At 39.1% G+C, this 22,290-nt stretch overlaps 1 protein-coding gene and 1 long non-coding RNA gene across 2 annotated transcripts; one reads left to right on the forward strand and one right to left on the reverse strand.

The window, feature by feature from the left end:
• Positions 8,461-9,052, forward strand: LOC109836293. The gene is made up of 2 exons (XR_002245896.1): positions 8,461-8,526; positions 8,718-9,052. It is a non-coding gene; the product is annotated as an uncharacterized LOC109836293 (long non-coding RNA).
• Positions 9,172-13,025, reverse strand: LOC109836292. Its single transcript, XM_020404151.1, has 3 exons — positions 11,780-13,025; positions 11,025-11,695; positions 9,172-10,941 (listed from the first exon to the last, which is right to left on the reverse strand). Exons 1-3 carry the CDS (start codon positions 12,865-12,867, stop codon positions 9,920-9,922), a joined length of 2,781 nt encoding a protein of 926 aa, XP_020259740.1. The 5' UTR covers positions 12,868-13,025; the 3' UTR covers positions 9,172-9,919.

Genomic DNA, 22,290 nt, shown 5'->3' on the forward strand with positions numbered 1-22,290 from the left:
TAAGTAGAGATGTTGTTTTTAATGAAAATGAATTTCCTTGTTTTTCTTTACATGTCCCTATTCTTGAAAATGATGCTCCAAATGAGGTGGAGCAAATGCCTATTATTAATCAACCTGAATCAACTCCTGAAGAAAAATTGAATGATATAATTATTAAAAATCAAGATGAGATTATTCCTAATGAGGTGGAGCGAGGTGGAGCATGATATGCAGGAAATAGATAACATGCATGATTTGAATGATTATCAACTCACTAGGGATAGAAATAAAAGAACCATTAGGAAACCTGAAAGGTATAGAGATTGTAATTTGACTGATTGTAATATGTCTGAGTTTGCCTTTAATATGTTTGAATCCCTTGAGTGCAATGAACCTAAGACTTATAGAGAAGCATTAAGGTCAAAATATTTTGAAGAATGGATTGCTGCTATGAAGAGTGAGATGGAATCCCTAAGAATTAACCAAACATGGAAACTTGTTCCTAAACCTGCTAGTTGTTCTGTAGTAGACTATAAGTGGCTGTTTAAGGTAAAATAAGAATCTAAAAGTGTTAGGTTTAAGGCTAGGTTAGTATCTAAGGGATTTACTCAAAAGGAGGGAATTGATTATACTGAAATTTTTTCTCATGTTGTCAAATTCACTACTGTTAGAATTATGCTTGCTTTAGTTGCTCATTTTAATTGGGAATTAAAATAAATGGATGTAACTACTGCTTTCTTGCACGGTGATATTGATAAAAATATTTATATGCACTAACCTGAGGGCTTTGTGGACCATAAATTGCCTGATCATGTGTGTTTGTTAAAAAAAGCTTTGTATGGTTTAAAACAATCACCTGGGCAATGGAATATTAGATTTGATAAATGCATGTAATCTTTAAAGTTTAAAAGGAGTTCTGCTGATCATTGCCTGTATTATAAGAATATAGACTTTGTGCCTGTATTTCTTTTAATTTATGTGGATGACATGTTGATTATTAGTTCTTGTTTGAAGTCTATTGAGCATGTTAAAAAATGTCTTTGTAAAAATTTTGACATGAAAGACTTAGGCGATGCTAAAAGAATCCTAGGCATGAATATTATTAGGGACAAAAACAAATCTACTCTAGTTTTAAACCAAAGTTCATATGTCGAAAAACTTTTGAGTAGATTCGCTATGTCTGATGCCAAATCCTCTTGCTTCCCATTTTGTGTTAAGTAAGGATCAGTCCCCGACGACTGAAACTAAAATAAATGATACGAAGAAGGTGTCATATTCGAATGCTATAGGATCGGTCATGTATCTCATGGTTAGTACTAGGCCTGACATTGCATATGCGGTTAGTTGCTTGAGTAGATATATGTCAAATCCTGGTCTGCCTCATTGGAATACCTTGAAATGGTTTTTAAGATATTTAAAATTCTCTGTGGATGTAGGATTAACCTTCTCTAAGTGTTCTGAAGGTGTTAAACTAGTTGGCTATGTAGATTCAAATTATGCAAATGATAGAGATAATAGAAAATCTACCACTTCCTATGTGTTTACTTTGTGTGGCTCTTGCATAAGTTGGAAATCCATACTACAACTCATTGTCGCTTTATCTACTACTGAATCTGAGTATGTTGCTGCCACTGAAGCTTTTAAAGAAGCTATTTGGCTTAGGGGCCTTATATCTGAAATTGGTTTTCTTGATAAAAATGTGGTTGTATTTTCTAATAGTCAATCTGCTATTCAACTTTGTAAAAATTCCGTTTTTCATAATAGAACTAAACATATTAATGTTAGATTTCATTACATTCGGGATATAGTTGAAAATGGTATTGTCAAGTTAGAGAAAATTCCCTCAAAATTTAATCCGGCTGACATGGGTAATAAGTGTTTGTCTGCTGAAAAATTTATCTTGTGTCAAAGAATCTTGAGTTTTGACTTTGGGTAATTTTCCTTTGCTTTGTGTGTTACCTTTGTGGCCTATTAACTTGCTTTGTGCTTGTTAGTAGCTTTGTGATTTTTCCCTTTGAACTCGATGACCGTTTGGTAGAGTTCGGTCCTTTGTGGACTTGGTATGCTTGGTGATCTTGCTCCGATTTGTGTGATCTGAGTTTACTTTGTGTATTCTCTTCCATTGCTTGTATATTCTTTGTGATCATACATGTAATGGTTTGGCGATGATGAGTCCTGTAGTTCCGTGTTTTTCCTCTGTGCACTACCTTAGGCCAAAGGTGGAGATTGTTACTATTTTGTTGGCCCAAAGTTGCTGGCCCATTTGCTAAAGAGGCCCATTTCCCACCTCTTTATTCCCTTGCGCATCCCTTTGTCCTGTCTGCTGCCACTTTGAGTCCCATCTCCAATCCCTGTAGGTCTGCTCCTACCTTTCGAAACCCTAGCCTATTTCTCCCATGTCAGCTGCCCCCTTCTCTATTTAAGTCGAAGGGCTGGTAGTAGCTCGGGACGAGAAAAGGAGCTACAACGACGAGATCTTGAGCTTTGTGCTCTACTGCTTTGTGCGATCCTTTCACCCTTTGTGAGTGATTAAGGAGAAGAACTGTGGCAAGTTCCCCTTGTGTCCTTGGTGGTGCAAATATGAGGAAACAGTGACTGAAGAGTCAGGCTTCTGAGCCAAACAACGACAACATCGAATCTCTACAGATTTTATTTTTCTTAGCGATGGCTATACTGATAAATGTGTGCCCAACTTCAGGCATTTTTTTGTTTTTCGTTTTGGGGATAAACTCAGATACGCTCTGACACCCGTTCTGCGGAATTGCCCTACCGGATCTTGTGTTTAAGCAATGGAAAAAAGGAATTACTACAAATCAAAAAATTATCGCAAGAACAAAGAACACCGAGTTTTAACGAGGTTCGGCAACTTGCCTACGTCCTCAGGAGCCACACAAATAATTTCCTTTATATTAAAGAAGATTACAAAGCTTGTAAAGAGCAGATCTCAAAACTTGAGATCTCTCAAAAGAACCAAACAGAAAAAAAACTCTCTGTTGTTCAAATAAAAGGCGCGAGATTTTACAACAGTAAAATCTTCTCTTTTTCTCCTCAATAAATCGCTACAGGAACTCAGTAGAATTTTCCTCTGAAAATTCTCTCCTTTAATAGCCGCCGCAAGAGTAACTGCTCTGAGAAGAAAAATTGGGGCTTGAACCACTCATTCGCTGCTCATGGGTTTCCCTTTTATAGGGAAACCCTAGCCAGCTAATGCCAGCTATTTCCCAACAGCGCTGGCGAAAGAACGAATGGGGAAGGCGAACAACGATCTCGCCTGCTCATCCCCAAAGCTCGCCTGCAACGATTTCGCCTGACTTTACTCCGTTCGAAATCGCCAAACGTTGAATCTCGCCAGCAAGGGGTCTCAAACATTCGCCTGAGTTCCCAAAATCCAAATTCGCCTGTTCGAATTCATCCGCGCCTTCTCCAACTCAGCCTCGCCTGAAGCTGTCGATTCGCCGCCGATTTGACTTCGCCTGAAGTCCCCATGACCTGGAGCTCGTCTGAGCTGTTCGACGTTGCCGGAGCTCATCTCGTTCGTCGCTGATAAGGTAAGGGTCTACACCCATTTCCAACACTACAAGGGGTTCATATGCAATTAACCCCGACATTAAACAACTGGTGCATGCATCTCAGAGTCCAAACCTGTCACCGCTTGCACAAAATCTGTACCTGACAGATTCTCAAACGTGTGCATGAGCTCCTCCAACTCATAAGTTCCTGCAGGATTTTGGCTCCCCAAAATCTTCTCTAACTGTAACTTCCTGTCCTCAATCATCGAGCGTATGAAGTGGTAACGTAACTCGATGTGCTTCGTTCTGGCATGAAACACTGGGTTCTTGGCAAGGTGTATAGCACTCTGTCTATCACAATAAAGAACTTCGTTCCCCTGCTTCAGACCCAACTCATCCAGGCACCCGGTTAGCCAAATCATCTCCTTGCTCGCCTCTGTGACTGCGACATATTCTGCCTCAGTTGTGGACAACGTCACAATCTTCTGCAAACGTGAGACCCAGCTCACTGCTGTCGACCCTAAGGTATAAACATACCCCGTGGTGCTTCGCCTCGTATCATGATCACCGGTAAAATCTGCATCCACGTATCCTTGCAGTACCAACTCCTTTCTCCCAAAACACAGTGGTATATTCGTAGTCCCTCTCAGATATCGTAATATCCACTTCACGGCCTCCCAATGCTGTTTCCCTGGGTTGTTCGTAGTCCCTCTCAGATATCGTAATATCCACTTCACGGCCTCCCAATGCTGTTTCCCTGGGTTGCTTGCAAACCTGCTTACAACTCCCACTGCATGGGCAATATCCGACCTCGTGCAAACCATTGCGTACATCAGACTACCAATGGCTGATGAATACGGTACCTTCCTCATGTGCTCCTTCTCTACATCAGTCTTAGGTGATTGTTCACCAGACAACTTGAACTGGCTTCCAAGGGGCGTGCTAACGGCCTTAGCATTCTGCATGTTGAATCTCTGAAGTACTTTCTCAATGTATTCAGACTGACTCAACTTCAACGTCCCCTCAGCCGCATCTCGGCTGATCCGCATCCTAAGAATCTGCTTCGCTGTGCCCAGATCCTTCATGGCAAACTCCTTTGCTAACTGCTTCTTCAGCTTGTTTATCTCCTGTAAGCACGGTCCTGCAACTAACATGTCATCAACATACAGCAATAACACGATATAGCTGGACTCGAACCTTTTGAAGTAACAGCAATGATCTGAGTAGCATCTGCCATAGCCATTGCTCTGCATGAAGTTATCGAACTTCTTATACCACTGCTGTGGGGCCTGTTTCAATCCGTATAAGCTCTTCTTGAGCCTACACACCATCTCTTCCTTTCCTTCCTCAATGAAGCCAACAGGTTGCTTCATATAGATTTCTTCATCCAAGTCGCCATGAAGAAAGGCAGTCTTCACATCTAACTGCTCAAGGTGGAGATTTTTAGCAGCTACCAAGCTCAACACTACCCTGATGGTTGTGAGCTTCACAACGGGGGAAAATATCTCCGTATAATCCACTCCTTCCCGCTGTTGGAAACCCTTCACGACTAATCTGGCCTTGTACCTCTTCCTTCCATCACTCTCCTGCTTGACTCGGTAAACCCACTTGTTATGTAAGGCCTTCTTCTGTGCAGGTAGCTGGGCTAACTCCCATGTCTCATTCGAGTGGAGAGAATCCATCTCTTCTTGCATTGCATGCTCCCACTGCTGAGATTCGCTCACTTGCATAGCCTCCTCATAGCATTCTGGTTCTCCGCTATCTGTCAAAAGTAGGTAGTCTAGTGACGAGAGATACCTGGGATTCGGTTTGGGTACTCTGGATGACCTCCTAAGCTCCTCACCCTGGGTAGTCGGTTCTGCAACTGGAGTCTCCTCCGTTCTTTGGTCAGAATCGACGTTGTCTCCCCCATCTGGAAGTTCCTCCAAATCTATGTACTCGGATGCGTCTGCATCCGTAGTGCTGCTCCCACTTCTTTGGCCCGCCTTAGCATTATCCCTGTCCTTGTACATCACTTCCTCATTGAATATGACGTCTCGGCTTCTGATGATCTTCCTGTTCTTCTCATCCCACAGACGATACCCGAACTCATCAATGCCGTACCCAATGAATGTACACTTCAATGACTTAGCTTCCAGCTTGTCCCTGACATGGTCACTGATGTGGACGTATGCCACGCACCCAAAGACTCTCAAGTGTGAGAGATTAACCTTCTTGCCACTCCAAACCTCTTCCGGAATCCCAAAGTTCAGTGGAACTGATGGCCCGTGATTTATCAAGTACGCTGCTGTATGCACCGCGTCCGCCCAAAAAGTTTTTGGTAGACCTGCATGTAGACGCATGCTCCTCGCACGCTCTGTCAGCGTTCTGTTCATTCTTTCTGCTACGCCGTTCTGTTGCGGCGTCCCTGGAGTAGTCCTTTCCAAACGAATCCCGTTCAGAGCACAGAACTTCTTGAACTCCTCCAAATTATATTCTCCACCATTGTCTGATCTCAGACACTTCACTTTCAGGTCTATCTCGTTCTCCACCATGGCTTTCCACTTCTTGAAGATGCTGAACACCTCCGACTTGTGCTTCATGAAGTATACCCACACCTTTCTCGAGTGATCGTCGATAAAGGTGACATAGTACGCCGAACCGCCAAGAGAAGACACGCTAGCTGGACCCCATACGTCTGTATGAACAAGTTCTAGCTTGTGAGCTTTAGGTGGTCTTCCACCCTTCAGAAAACTAACTCTCTTCTGCTTTCCGAAAATACAGTCTTCGCAAACACCAACTTCTACTGAATCGATGCCGGTTAGTTTCCATTTTGAGTGTAGAATCTTCATACCCTTCTCACTCATGTGTCCCAGCCTGTTGTGCCACAGATCTGCACTCTCCTTGCCTGCAGCAATCGCGAGGGTGTCGCTCGCGTGTGAAGTTAGGTAGAGGGTACCAGTCTTATTGCCACGGGCAACCACCATTGTACCGTTGGAGATTTTCCACAAATCTCCAGTGAATGTTGTAGCATAGCCTTCTGCTCCGAGCTGGCCAACCGAAATAAGATTCCTCTTCAACTTCGGTACGTGCCTGACATTCTTCAGAGACCACTTGGATCCCTTTAACTGTATTTGCACATCGCCTCTTCCAATGACACTACAGGGTTCATTATCCCCCAAGTATACTTTCCCAAAGTCCCCTGCTACATAGTTCTGAAATAGCCTTCTATTAGCAGTGGCGTGGAATGAGGCTCCCGAATCAATAACCCATGAATCGGAATCGCTATCCATAGCGAGAATCAGCGCATCTTGCACAATATGAGCCTCCTGCTCATTTTTATTCGGTGCTTTACAAGTAGAAGACATGTGGCCCTCCTGGCCGCAGTTCTAACATTTTCCCTTGATAGGTCTCACCTTCGAGTTCGACCTCTTCTTCTTCGACTTCGATCGATTCCTGTTTTGGTTTCCCCTATTATGGCTTCTGCCTCTCTGCTCGAGACTTAGAGCTGAACCCGAACCTTCTGATTCATTCGATTTTCTTCTAACCTCCTCGGATAGAATCATACCTCTCTGCTCGAGACTTAGAGCTGAACCCGAACCTTCTGATTCATTCGATTTTCTTCTAACCTCCTCGGATAGAATCATAGCTATCACCTCCTTCAGCTTCAACTTCCCTTTTCCCGCCGAGTTGCTGATTGCGGTCACGCAACCTGCCCAACTATCCGGCAACTGTGATAGTATCAACGGGGCCTGCACTTCGTCATCAAACTTGATGTCGACTGAGATGAGTTGATCAACAATCGTGTTGAACTCGCTGAGATGCATCGTGAAAGAGCATCCTTCTGCCATCTTGAGGTTGAATAGCGTCTTGACGAGATGCACCTTATTTGCAGCTGACGGTTGCTCGTACATCGTTGCGAGCGCTTCCATAAGCCCCACCGTCGTCTTCTCCTTTAATATATTGTGTGCTACAGATTTTGCGAGGGCCAATCAGATCTGCCCCAAGGCTTTTCGATCCAATATTTCCCAGTCCTCGTCGGATTCTTCTTTCTTCTTGCCCTTTGCTTTACCCATCAACGGACGGTAAAGGTCCTTCTGGTACAGATAGTCCTCCATCTGTGACTTCCAGTAGGCAAAGTCTGATCCGTCAAACTTCTCAATTTTAGATTTGCCTTCTTCTGCCATTCTTACACACACAAATCTGAACAAGGGCTCTGATACCAGTTTTTGGGGATAAACTCAGATACGCTCTGACACCCGTTCTGCGGAATTGCCCTACCGGATCTTGTGTTTAAGCAATGGAAAAAAGGAATTACTACAAATCAAAAAATTATCGCAAGAACAGAGAACACCGAGTTTTAACGAGGTTCGGCAACTTGCCTACGTCCTCAGGAGCCACACAAATAATTTCCTTTATATTAAAGAAGATTACAAAGCTTGTAAAGAGCAGATCTCAAAACTTGAGATCTCTCAAAAGAACCAAACAGAAAAAAAAACTCTCTGTTGTTCAAATAAAAGGCGCGAGATTTTACAACAGTAAAATCTTCTCTTTTTCTCCTCAATAAATCGCTACAGGAACTCAGTAGAATTTCCCTCTGAAAATTCTCTCCTTTAATAGCCGCCGCAAGAGTAACTGCTCTGAGAAGAAAAATTGGGGCTTGAACCACTCATTCGCTGCTCATGGTTTTCCTTTTATAGGGAAACCCTAGCCAGCTAATGCCAGCTATTTCCCAACAGCGCTGGCGAAAGAACGAATGGGGAAGGCGAACAACGATCTCGCCTGCTCATCCCCAAAGCTCGCCTGCAACGATTTCGCCCGACTTTACTCCGTTCGAAATCGCCAAACGTTGAATCTCGCCAGCAAGGGGTCTCAAACATTCGCCTGAGTTCCCAAAATCCAAATTCGCCTGTTCGAATTCATCCGCGCCTTCTCCAACTCAGCCTCGCCTGAAGCTGTCGATTCGCCGCCGATTTGACTTCGCCTGAAGTCCCCATGACCTGGAGCTCGTCTGAGCTGTTCGACGTTGCCGGAGCTCATCTCGTTCGTCGCTGATAAGGTAAGGGTTTATACCCATTTCCAACAATCTCCCACTTGGAGACCATACCGCCATCAGCAGGCTCTCTCTTAACAAGCATCTTCTTCTGTGTGGCTCCGCCCTCATCTCTTACATATGAAGGCCAACTGAAACCTGGAGCTCGTCTGAGCTGTTCGACGTTGCCGGAGCTCATCTCGTTCGTCGCTGATAAGGTAAGGGTCTACACCCATTTCCAACATTTCGACTTGAAGGTTCAGAGTTGGGCAAAAAAGTATTCCATCATCAAATCAGTTGTTAATGGCGACAGGGAGATGAGGCAGTTGCAGTCTGGTATTTTCTCACAAAGTCCTCCTTCATCCTTTTGGAGTAGTTCTTTTGCTGATCTTATTACTTGCTAGTAATGTGGATCGAGTTCTTCCCTATTTCATCCCAAGCTCTGAGATTTTTATAAATGTGGGCCCATTTCTAAAAATGGTGGATAATGCTATTTTGTATAATCACATTTATTTGTTACATGGATTTAATAACTCTGATCATCATGTTTGCTGGATTGTTTGTTTTGTCTCTGGAGAGATTATTGTTTTCTTCCAACTCTTTTCTGTTTAAAATACACATCCTTATATGTCTAATGCCTTAAATTATGGTTTTGGAAACATCTTTTTTTAAATTCCTCTCCCTACCAAAGGAAAGTAACACCAACTATACATTAAAATTCATCCTTTTTTATTTTAAAAAAGTCATAATATGTTCGAATAGAAGGAATTGTGATCTATATAACTTTCATGACATACATAAAATACTGAATGGTATTAGTCATGCACATGGATGGTCTTTATATGCTTTCGAGGGACAGGTAAAGGATTTTCGTGTTCATATTTTTTCGCTTATGAGTATACATGAGATAATCAGTCCAAACAAAAAATTTCCTTGACTAACCACTTAAATATTGTTATTGGATGATCATGCTGTCAATTTTCCTCTTTCAAGTATTTTCTGATACACAATCAAGTTATTGTTTCCGTGCATCAGAATACCAATGTAGATGGTGTTAATGTAAAGACTGAACCCACTCGAGTCATAGGTGAAGAATGTTATGTGATTTCTCATCTATGCAAAAAACACTTCAACCGGCTTGTGCGTGCAAGAGAGAACGGACGATAAGAAGTCACTTTTGGCTACATTAGCGTAGAAATTGTGAAATACCCTTCATTAGGAAAATGAACAAGAATCAGTAATTTGCAAAATAACACAGATTAAGTACATATTTTGTTACGGCAATATCCGCTCCCGCCAAAAGTAGCAAATGAGCCCACTGCCACAGGCCCTTCAATCTTTTGAATCTAAATATAACACCTCGTCCCCCAAGAACATAGCAAAAAATTAAATGAATACCTTCTGGTTAACATCATTCTTCTTATAACTGTGAGCAAGTCTGAGGTAAACCTGTACTGTGATCAACCACGACAATCTCACTGTCACTGCTACACTTGATGACATCTTGTCCAAGCTTTGCTCCTGCTGCTTTTAATCCCTTCAGTGGTGTAGGTTGATTAAACAAGTTCAGGACTGGCAACCTCGAAGCTGGAGGCAACTTCCCAACTGGCAAATAATTGGCGAAATCATCACGCAGCAGGGGCACTTCAAAGTCTTCCTTGTTGTGCTTCACCACATTGTCCTTGGCGCTGATGTGTGCTCCTGGCTCCATATGGTTCGTCGAGAAGCTCATTTGGTTTGGGAAGTTCGGATACAAGCTAACATACCCTCTCAAGTACATCATGTCAATGAGAAACTTCTTCCACGAGGCTTGCCAGCCATTAGTCCTTGACTTGGGAATTTGAACCGGGCTCTGCTTTGCGTCTTCAGTGAACCTTGAGCCCATGTACGCGTAGAACTCTCTCCAGTGTTTGGGGAAGAAAACTGCTCCCCAACTGCAGGGGAGCTGATGGAGGTAAGGAGTGTTGGGGTGAATCTTCTTGAAGAATTCAGTTGCATTCCATCTGGGTCTCTCCTTCACCACCTCAACGAGCCTTGGGGTGTAAAGAGATATGGAAGAAAGCTCAGGGAGGGAGACTTGGGGATCATAGTAGTAAGCCATGAGAGCATACTTGATCCATAGAAAATAGTAGGGAGATACCTCAATGTCATCTTCCAGTAAGAGGCCAAAATCATCATCAGAGGAAGGGTACCAGCTCTCGCTAACTGCTCGGATCAGGCCACCTTGAATGATCCTCCTTTTTATGACTTTGGGCCCATGTGTCCAGTTGAAGGATCCGACAATCTTCAGGGTCTCCTCGTCGACCCTGCTGTCCATGTTGAAGCTCAAAGGGACCTCATCTCCAAGATAGAAAGCATTCTGGAGGGATTGGAGGAGTCTAAGAAGAGAGGTTGCACGGTTCTGGGTGATGACGTTGACCGAGAGCCTCATCCTGTTCCAGTCTGCAATATTTACAGATAATAAATGGATTGCTTGAGCCTTACAAGGTCTGTTAGAATTGGGCGAATTAAGGCAGGGTTCTTACTTGTTAATGCTGCTGGTCTTAGACTAGGAATCCAGAGAACCTTGGTGATGGAAGACCTTGGCAGAAGAACCAAAGCTGTCTGGTTCTGACTAGTTTCGGCAGCCATCTTGAGAGCATTCTTCACATTGACGTCTACATCAGCAACTGTTATAAGCATACTGGGATTGTGAATTTTCAGAAGCCCCTTGATGCTAGAGTAGACCGATTGCAAGATTGGGACCTCTGAATTGGAAACTCCCAGAATGGCTCCAACATCTAGATCAAAGATCTTGAACCACCTCTCCTTGCATACTGTCCTAGGCCAGTTGAGAGCTGCGGCGGCTTCTTCACAAGGGCAGAAGCTCCCACCGGAGACCGCGATATAGGCCTTCCTTCTAGCTGTGGCTCTGAACTTCTCCAGCAAAGGAGCTAACGCTTTCACTTCGTCAAGCGAATGAGCATAGAAGAGAGCGTCGATCTTCTGAGGGTACATCGCAGCCCACTGTGTGACGTAGCCGCTAGTGAGTGCCTTCCACCATTGATCATCTCGTACTTCGACGATATCCTTGAAGATTACGGTGGTCTCGGACACATAAGCAAGCCTGTGCTCACTGTCACCCCATGTTTCCTTGTCATTCGAATCAACTGGAAGCACATAGGATCCCGCATTTCTGTACTTCTGGAGTTGATAGCTACCAACGGAAAAACATTTATCAGATCAGGTTTCTGTGTAGGAATTGGTACAGAAGTATACTCTTACATATGCGACTTGTTACCTGAGATGCAGATCTTCACCAGTCATAAAAGTGAAGGGTTTCTCCACGAACAGCGTCTTCACAAGATCAGCAGACAGAAACCAAGAGCTCGACAAGAAGTCCACCTGCACGATTCTATCAACGGTTATGTCATATGCAGGATCAGGTAAATACAATCCTGCCTCCTTTGACCGAAACTTCCTGTAACTGGGAAACCTAAAGTTCTTCTCCCTGAAAGGAAGTATCCTTCCTATACTCCCCAGAACAGAATTCTGGTACTTATCGGTTCCTCCAACGTGCGTCAGTATCTCCAGCATTCTCCTCCCTGGTATCATATCATCATCGAGAATATAGACAAAGTCTGATTCCGTTTGTAGAGCCATCTGAAATCTTCCGTAGTACTTGAAATCATAGCTCGAGCTGATGAAGCTAATTCTTGAATTGTTGTAACTGTCTACAATTCTTTTCAGGGAGAGCTCATTTGGACTACCAAAGGAAAGCACCCACACATGGTGAAAAGGCAGCGTCTGATGAAGCAGCGATTCGAGCTGAGAACAAAGCGTTTTCCTCTTGAAATGGTTCAAGATGACAGTAACTTTAGGTATGTTAGGACTCGTCAAGCTCCATTTGGACTTCATTCTCATGAGCTCATCGAGCGTTTCCGTCCCGAAACTACTCTTCTGAAACTGCAACACTTCGTCATAGAGCTCTCTCTTGAGCCTTATCATAACAGCATCATTAGATTTCTTCTGTTCAAAATCGATCCGCTCTCGCTCGCAGACTTCTGATGGCAATAGAGGGACTAGGTTTTCTTGAACACCGGCGAGCATTTGATGAGGCTGAACGATGAAGTGCCTCCACTGTTGAGCGACTCGAGTGGCCCATGAGAAGTCTGGTTTTGTTCGGAGATCGACAGAAGGGCTCATGTAGTAGAGGAGAAAAGTGGCGTAGATGGCGAAAGTGAACTGGAGGAAAGTGAGGGCAGCTACGAGGCGAGCAGAGGAGAACTTTGCTACTCTTGCTTTGTTACCTTTTCCTGCGGCGTAATCGTTCATCATGCCTTCGAGGTAATCGCTGCTACTTACGCTTGGAGTTCGAACAAAACCCATTTGATGAAATTTGAAAACTGTGGAGGGATGGAGAAACCTGCATCAAATAATTAAGCTTCAATAAAAAAAACAGCACCAATTAATAGTAACTTTTTTGTTTACTTTTATTTTAGTAGTTTGAAGTCGTGTTAATCAAAATCTAAATCAAACATTCAGAAAAAAAAAACCTTTAGTAGAGAAGCACCAATTTTCAAGTTGGGATTGTTAGAGATGTAGATTTATGCTCCTTAAATATTGCAAGCAGTAAACAATATCCTGCAAAATCCCAAACTTTCCTAATCATATTTCTGTGGGTTTTGTTTGGTTAGGTGGCAAGAGAGCAATTATGAGCCTATGACAAAAGGATCGTGCTTATATGCTAGCAAAATCTGGCAACTTTTCCCATGAATATTTCCTCAAAAACAAATTAGAAGTTTTGACATGGAAATTTAGTTTTGCAAAAAACACTTGCATGAGACCGGCCCCATGGAAAAAAAAAGACCCTCGGAGAATAACTAGCAGATATCACATAAGTAATAACAATAGTATACTACATTCAGTTAATAAGAGTACACTTTTAACCAAACAACGAGAAAGAATATATGCTATATATGTGGCAAATGATGATTATGAAGATAGGGACTCAGGAAGCGACTAAAAACATGCATTTGGTACTAAATATATAAGATGATCGAACCGCCTAACTAAGACAGCGATATACTCAGGAAGTAGAAGTAATAGTAATAATACCTCGAGTTAATTAAACTCCTTTCAACTTAGCAAGAGGAACGCAATCATTGAAGAGAATAAGTTGCACTTGAAAATGAACCCAGAAGAAGAGAGGCTCAGAGGCTTGGAAGCTGGAGATGACAAAATTGGGAAGCGGGGGAAAATTAAACTAGTGATCGAATAATGCCCACTGCAAAGCTCTTTAGCAAGTATATATGAACTTATAAAGAGATTAATTTGCGACGTTTGAGAAGGCAGTGGATCTTGTGCCAAGGACTGACTCAGGTTTGGAGTTTATGTAGACACGCACACACACCCGATGTTGTGAGTCTCGTGTTGCTTAAAAAAAATAATTATGGGAGGTTAAAAAATAAAAACAAATTAATAAATGAAAGGTGAGAAGCCCGAAAGGCAGGCGAGGCTCAATCACTCACATGGGATTTGAGTTCAATTAGAGTTCAAGTAACGTAGGTGGCATTGTTGCAGGGGGGGTGCATGGAGGCGTTTAATTCACCCCAGTCATCTCTCATTCACGCTCCTCTTCACCTCCGACACCCATAAAAAGCCTGTTTTGGAGGCGAAGAATGGGGCTAAGAGTGCGAGGAACACAATCAATGTACGCATGGCTTTCTTATACGCGTCCCTCTAATTTCTACGCTTTACTAATTATATAATACTACTAATATTAAACATTAAGGGTTCTGTTATCGTAAAAGAAAAATATATAACAATGGAGGAAGAGTAGAACAGACGGAACTTGATGAGCTCCGGTCAGGTTCATGGCGAAAAAGATTGGGTTCCTCTTCAACTCTTCGCTAGTGAAAAGGAGCGGAGAGGAGAGATTATTACTTCTATAATAGTAAATTGTTACTCATTCCTAATTTACACTGACAAGAAATATCGCAACCACTGATTTAACAATTAAGTCGATGATTGCGATAACAGTACTGGTCTATCCGCTATTTTTTTTGATAGTGAAGACAGAGAGGTTTAAAACAATATTGGTAAAGCTAATTAAAACTAGTTATATTTGCCATTTTTTTTATCATACAAAGCGATGAAGAAGCAAGCTTCTAATTCTTTTAGCAGAGCAATAAATCTGTGTGAAAATTCGAGCAAAATATATAACACCTCACGTGGTCGAGGGGTAAATAATAGGATGCCCTCCCCCTTCCAATGAGCATACACACCTAAAGAATAGGGGTCTGTGCCTGCTATTGATTTGTTAACTCTAGCTTCCCTAGATATCTGATCAGGTTTGGTCTTTTTACTCTAAATAAGCCCATTCGAGAACAAAAACCACAAGCTTGCGAAAAGGGTGTTCACAGTCAAGAAAAGGTTTCATACGGACCACACTAGCTATTTTGAAAATCATAGAAAGCAATATAAATATATGTCACTTTTGAGGATTAATTGCATTTTTTGCACCACTACGGTGTCTGGTCATCTATACCCCCTATAACTTTTTTTATCAACATCTGCTCCCTGAATTCTCAAACAACATTACTTTTTGACCCTCAATTTAAAAGACGGTTTATCTTCTACCCGTTAAATTGAGTGCAAAAGTTAATCTATCGTCACGAATTTCTGGTGTTATATCTCGATCTGACTTAGCAAATAATGTCGACTATATATGTAGTTTAGGGATTCTAAATAGATACTCTTGTAGGCTTGTAGCACGTTAAGAGGTGTAGTTTTAAAGTAAAGCCAAAAAAGAGAATAAAAGTTGAACAGTAGTAAAGCCAGCAAATTGATTGAAATCCCAGAATGCACTTGGATTGTCAAACGCCAAATCCCAAGAAACCATTTTCACATGACAAATGATTCTTAATAAAGAGAATCACCGGGATTGCTTTGCCAAAATCCCCTCACCACCAAGATAGCTGCAGACCTTCGTTCTTCTGCCTTGAATTCATAAATATAAACCTGAAGAAGTTTAAATTAAGCAAAGGAGAAAGATATTTGATTAATTAATCAAGCTACGGAGCACCACAAATACCACCGCCATTGTTGGATCCCTGTATTTATACTTGCTCAAATAAGCAAACCATGCATGCACATTTGACTTTCAATCCATACTAATGTATATCTTACTCTAATGGCTTTTGCCAGACTTAGGCAGGAAATTTGGGTCAAGACTTGAGAGAGAGAGGGAGAGAGAGAGAGAGAGAGAGAGAGAGAGGTTGGTATTTTCCTTTGCGTACTTGTATTCTTTCATTGTATGTATATGTATAGTCAACTCATCATATTAGTTAGGGGAGCTTCCACAAGAAATGAAGTACATGGAGGGAGAAGTACTAGCTTAAGAGTTGCTCTTTGTTATCAGTCAACTCTAGTTAATCAAGTCATTTGTTTGCTTCTATATTGTTTAATTAGTTCTTAAAGATTAACAGAGTGTCGGTTGAATAATAATATCTGATTAGTATTTGTTAATTGTGTCTTTTGTGCTCTAGAATATTTCTCATGGGAGGTTGCCTTGTTTTTAATTATAACTGTAACATATGAGACAGGCTACACCGTACCTTTGATTACTCTTATGTTTTTACTTAAATATTTTTCTGACATTATGATCAATTGATACAAACGCTTTGTTTTAGATTCTATATATATAACCTGAGTGGGAAAAATAAATGAAATAAGATAATAAAAGGCAAAATTGCAGCTCCCTGGAATATTAGCTGTAGGTTGAAAATGAAAGGCTAAAAGTTCATCGAATTTGGAAGAAGTCTAGACACGTACATGATTTTTTTTAAAGGTGAAACCAAAAACCCCAGCAAGCCGAGCAGCCAAAATTTAGGCGTAGAGCCTAGAATTTGAACAAAATGGTCGACGCAACTTCGATTGGTTGACTTGAGCTTTGATCAGTACGTGTAAAACATTCAGCCACAACCTTTTTTTTTATTACTTTTTTGGTTCCTTGTCTTTTTTTTCCCTCCTCATGCACCGTCTCGAGTAAAGATTTTCCGACTCGATTGAGTATAACAAAAGAGAAATGAAGGCCAAGTATATACCGATTTTTCTTGTAGAAAATTAGAAACGGTATTAGTTTAAAAGCAAGGTATATATTTGGTAATAACTTGATCAAAATATTTTAAACCCGACCAAATATGATATAGAAAGGTGTACACCATATTTAGATGAAGAAGCTAGTTAGGAGTTTTACTCTTAACGGCCGTTATCATAATTTTGTTAAACGTGTTATTCATAAACTAAAAGACTTCAAAGGGTAACAACTTTCTCTTTTCTTCTTCTTGCGACTCCAATATCTTCATCAGATTGCACTCTCCATCAACACCCAACCATACTCCATTAATTTATGCTTTCTGGATGATTTTGTTATGCAGTGTAGGTCTGCAGTCGTGATGCTTAATTTGTACACACTTCTTCAGATGACTTCAGATGTTATGCAAAGCTAGAAATCAGAATAGCCAAAGTTTCCTCTCTCTTATATATTCATCCACTATGTTCAAAATTTCTTTCAATTCTTTGGTCTCATCTATAGATTGCTCATACCAAATGTTAATCAAACATGCAATAAACACTCATTAAGTCTTTGCTCCATTACAAATACCGCAAACAAAACAACATGCAGGTGTTTCTCCTGTTGTGTTTTTCTTAAAAAAACAACATGATATTCTGTTTTTCATCCAAAGTGTTAGCAAAACACCATGGTGGGTAGGGTTGAGCAACGGGTCGTGCTGGCTCTAGGCCGGCCCATCCGAGCTTAGTGTCGAGGCTAGCTAGCCCACGACTTGTAGCGAGTTGAGTGAGCTATGTTTTGCCACTTGTTCCCGGGTCTAGAGCTCAACCCGCCTGCCCGCAAGCCCATAAACATGCGGGACAAACCATGACACGGGTCGGCCCACCTAGCCCACTTAATTATTTTTTATTAATTTTTAATATTTAATTTTAATAGTTTTTTTTTTCAATAATATTGTTTAACACTTAAGAATTGTATGTAAATAACAAGCTAACAATAACATGATTGTAAAAATTGAAAAAAATAATTATATTAAGTAAAATTACATATTTGCATCAGTTACAGAAAGAATCTTCACAAACACAGAGATTTAATGCAGTTCAGAGCAAGATTTACATTAATGAGTGCATAATATCAATCCATTAGTTTAAAAAAAATACAAGAATAAAAAATTTACGATAAACATAAATAAAAGATATTATTACAACCAAATGAGAGCCATTGGCTAAGACAAGCAGTCATCCGTTGACAATATAGGCCCAGCCGGCCTCGTAGCCTTCGGGCCGACCGGTTGTTGGCTCGTATTTGACTTAGACCTACGTAGCAGGTCCTGCGACCCGCTAGTGTAGTGGCCCGAATCGGTCCTGTCCCTCACCGAGCCTAATTAAGCAGAACTGAAGATCGAGTCAAACAAGCGAGCTTGTGGGCTGACCTGGCCCCAGTGCCCATCCCTAATGGTGCGTGTGTTTGTCAACACAGTTTAACCTTCATACCATAGTAGTAATATATATGTATGTGTGTTTATATATATAGAATATATTATATATATATATATTATATATATATATATATATATTATATATAATACTATATATATATAATATATATATATATATATAAGGAATATGGTATACTTGGGCAGGATCCTTGGTAGTGATGGGACACATCTTGTCCATACATCACACCTTGGAGTTGGTGAGGCTCCTCTTCTAGGTGTGATGTATGGACAAGATGTGTCCACATCACTACAAGGATCATTGGTACCAAGTATACCCATTTCTCTCTCTCTCTCTCTATATATATATTGAGAAAAAATGGGTATGCTGATACTAAGCACAAAAGTTATGCTTGGTAATGAGGTGTACATCTCCCCCCCCCACTCATTCAAATGGTTGCATATCCCCATGCACTCTTCAACCCATGTAAATGTGGTTCTCCATTTGAATGAGTGGAGTGGATTATACCATCTTACTACCATGCACAAAATTTATGCTTGGTACCAAGCATACCCATATATATATAAAATACAATATAGTTAAAATGTATAGTATTTATTTTACCTTATGATATTATTAGTACAATATATCATATTATAATGTGTTATAATATTAAATTATAACGATATTGCATTATGTTAAAATTATTACATATTATTTTAAAATAATAATATATTTGTTTATTTTGGTGTATCAATTTGCTATCACCGTATATTATATAATATTAAAATAACATTATTTTCTTAATAATACAATAATAATAATAGTATAACATAACTACTAATAATATTAATGTTATGTTATTACTCATACGTTATTAGTAATTTAATATATTATAAATATGTTATTTTAAAATAATAATATATTTAATTATTTTGGTGTATCAATTTTTTATTGTTGTATATTATATAATATTATTAAATAATATTATTTTTTAATAATAATATAATATAACTATTAATAATATTATTATTATGTTATTACTCATACGTTATTAATAAATGAACATTATATAACATATTATAGTTTTCATGTTGGTATATTGTTATTTATGATTAATAAATTATTTTATAATTTTTGTATTAATATATTTAGATTTTATTATTTTTTATTATTTTATTACTTTAACTATTTTATTATACTAGTACAATACACATGCTTTACACGTGAACGTAAATGTTTTAAGTTTTAAATTTTTTTATTAAATAGTAAAATTATGTGTTAATAAATAAACTTGTATAATAAAGTTGTTAAAAATAAATGTATGAATCAATTATTATTGTGTAGTTATTGGATTGAACGTTTTTCTTATTATGATTGCCCTGTGTTAACCTTTTTTAAAATAGGTCCGCCAAATCTACAATTGTTTTTTAAAAAGCTTATAAATATGACCCCCTAACTTGAAAGTTGTTAACTTAACTCTAAATTAACTAAGCTGTATTGATCTTGCTAGATTTTTCCTGATGTTGCCTAGAGAGTTACGCTTAATACTAGTAATATATTGCGATAGTTACTTCTCATTATAATTATTTAACAGGGTAAATTACACTAAACCCTTATGAACTTTCAGCCTCTATGGACTTTCGGAATCACACTAAAGCCCTAATAACTTTTCTGTTTTAAAGAAAACCCCCAATAATTTTCTAAATTTTACATATAACCCTATAAATTACAACTAGAAAATTGCATTAAAATGCATTTTGAAAGTTATTGGGGGTTTGGCTTAATTTATCTAAAAGATATTGGGGGCTTTCTATAAAAGTTATTAGAGGATTTTGAAAGTTCATAGAATCTGTTTACTGCAAAATGTTGAAAGTTTATAGGAGTTTACTGTAATGTATCTTATTTAAAATTATAATTCTTAGTTCAAGTAATACTATTTAAAAAAATTATACTATCTAGATACTATAAATATTTATCTAATTTTATTTTTTTAATTATGCTCTTAAATAATTTAGTACTATAAACATTTTATACATTTTTATTATACTATCATCAACAATTAATAGTACTACTACTAATATTGAATAATTTTTTTGGTAAAAAAAGTTAGTTTTCAATCATTACTAATATAGATTATTCAGTATCATGTAATAATCTTTGAGAAAATATACTAATATAGATTATTTAGTATCATGTAATAATCTTTGAGAAAATATTCTAAAAATAATATTAAATTATTTATTTAATTTATTTAATAATATAATTCTAGATAAATAGAGTAATTCATAATTTATGTGATATTATTAAAATAATTACACTATTTATGATATTAAATATCTATTCTATTTATTTTATTGCTCATTGAATTATAGTATAATTCTTAATACTATTTAGTAATATATTATTTTATGCGTACTATTATTTTAATTATGTTATTATAATTCATAAATAATTATAATAATAATAATTTAATTGGTTACTATTAATAATTATGTATATTTATTTTATAATTATTATATCATATTATTATTAAATAACTAATAATTATAATATTATTGATAATTATTAATTATTTAGGAAGGTGAGGAGGTGCATAATTAATAAGTGATTGTATTTATTTAATAAAAAATTAATTAGAGATAATGACATACTTAGAATTTATCAATTTAAGAGGGTAAAAGAGGAAATTAAACGTTTTAACACCCAATCCTCTTTTTATAGTAGTATATATATAGATATAACATTATTAAATATTAGTATTTAATATCCCATTATATTATTAATATAAGATATTTAAATTATTAATATTTAATAAATATTACTAATATACTAGATTAACACTAATATAGTATAATATAATATAATATAGTGTTGATGTCTGATATCACACAGCCGATGAGGGGTTTCCGCCGAGGGATGTTGTTCCGATCTTCGCATTGACGGTGAAGAGGGAGAGGATGAGAGATGGGGACGACTCATCCTTCGACTTTATGTTCGATCATTGGACTGGAATTCCTGATCTTTCTGCACAAACAAGAAGAAGAAACTCGTAAGAGGGCGGGGACCGGTTCCCCCGTGGTACCTCCGACGGTCAAGTCAGCTGATGAGCTTGAGTGGAGTTTGAGAGAAGATCCGAGGATCATTGAGGCCCTGGCCTCAATAACTCTTCTTGAGTTTTTAAAAGGAGGCATAGTTTTTTTTTATTGCTTAGAGTTTTGCAAAAAAAGAGTTCATAAGTCTTAAGAGAGTTTCAAAAAATCCCAAGAGAGTTCAAAAAAAAGTCTCCCTACCTTTACCCACCTTACCTCCTTTTATAGTCCATTCCCTCTGAGATTGACCTTTGGATTTAACTAGGCATAGGAGGGCGATTGCGGGGTGAGCAGACAGGCTGCTGAGTCATCCTTCATTTTACAGATGTCGGCTGACGACTGGAAGGGAAGTCATTCGATCACAGGAGAGGACGTCTTGGAAATATTCCAGATTCAATAGATGAGACAGGACGGAGGATAGGCCGACTGTTTGGGCCTCATTCGCTTTTCAGATGTCGGCTGGCGACTGGAAGAGAATTCATTCGAGCACAGGAGAGGGCGTCTTGGAAATATCCCAGATTCGATAAATGAGACAGGACGGATGATAGGCCGACTGTTTGGGCCTCCTTCGCTTTACAGATGGAGGCTGACGACTGGAGGGGAAGTCATTCGAGCACAGAAGAGTATCTTAGTGATCTCTAGGAAGTGACTTATGTGTAGAGTGAGCTGTTTTCGCACGAGATTTGTCAGAGTTGAGATCTTGATAGGATCGCTCAATAAACTGTGGTGTTGATTGATGGTGGCTTAGCTGGATCTTATCTCCTTTGTAAAGATGGGTCGATTTGTGAGTCGTCCATATGATTTGACCAGTCAGTCGAGTGAGCTTCTGGTCGAGTAAATTGTCGAGAAGGTGGTCGAGCCGACTATTTAGGGAGTCGTCTCAACTTATGAGGGGTCGACTAATCCCGCACTTCGTGTCGGTAAAAGATGACTCGTCTCCTCGGCGGGTCAATAGACTTGAACTTGGCTGGGCCTTTGGACCACTAAGTTGGTTTGGACCGTAGCTTTTTTGGGCCTATGAAGATAATCTTTCGACATCTTTATCTTTAAATGGTAAATTACCATAACATATAGTATAATGTAATATAACATAATATAATATAACAAGCATGTCGATAATAAATATATATATATATATATATATATATATATAGTATCACAATACGAATTCATAACACATAGTATTCACGCAAATACCTTCAATCAA

The sequence above is a fragment of the Asparagus officinalis genome, chromosome 4 (genome assembly GCF_001876935.1).
Source record: "Asparagus officinalis chromosome 4, Aspof.V1, whole genome shotgun sequence".
Lineage (NCBI taxonomy): Eukaryota > Viridiplantae > Streptophyta > Magnoliopsida > Asparagales > Asparagaceae > Asparagus > Asparagus officinalis.

Coding starts and splice junctions, on each gene's coding strand:
- LOC109836292 (XM_020404151.1), bottom strand. CDS start 12,867: ATGGGTTTTGTTCGAACTCCAAGCGTAAGTAGCAGCGATTACCTCGAA. Junction 11,696..11,779: donor GGTGAAGATCTGCATCTCAG/GTAACAAGTCGC, acceptor TTCCGTTGGTAG/CTATCAACTCCAGAAGTACA. Junction 10,942..11,024: donor AAGACCAGCAGCATTAACAA/GTAAGAACCCTG, acceptor TAAATATTGCAG/ACTGGAACAGGATGAGGCTC.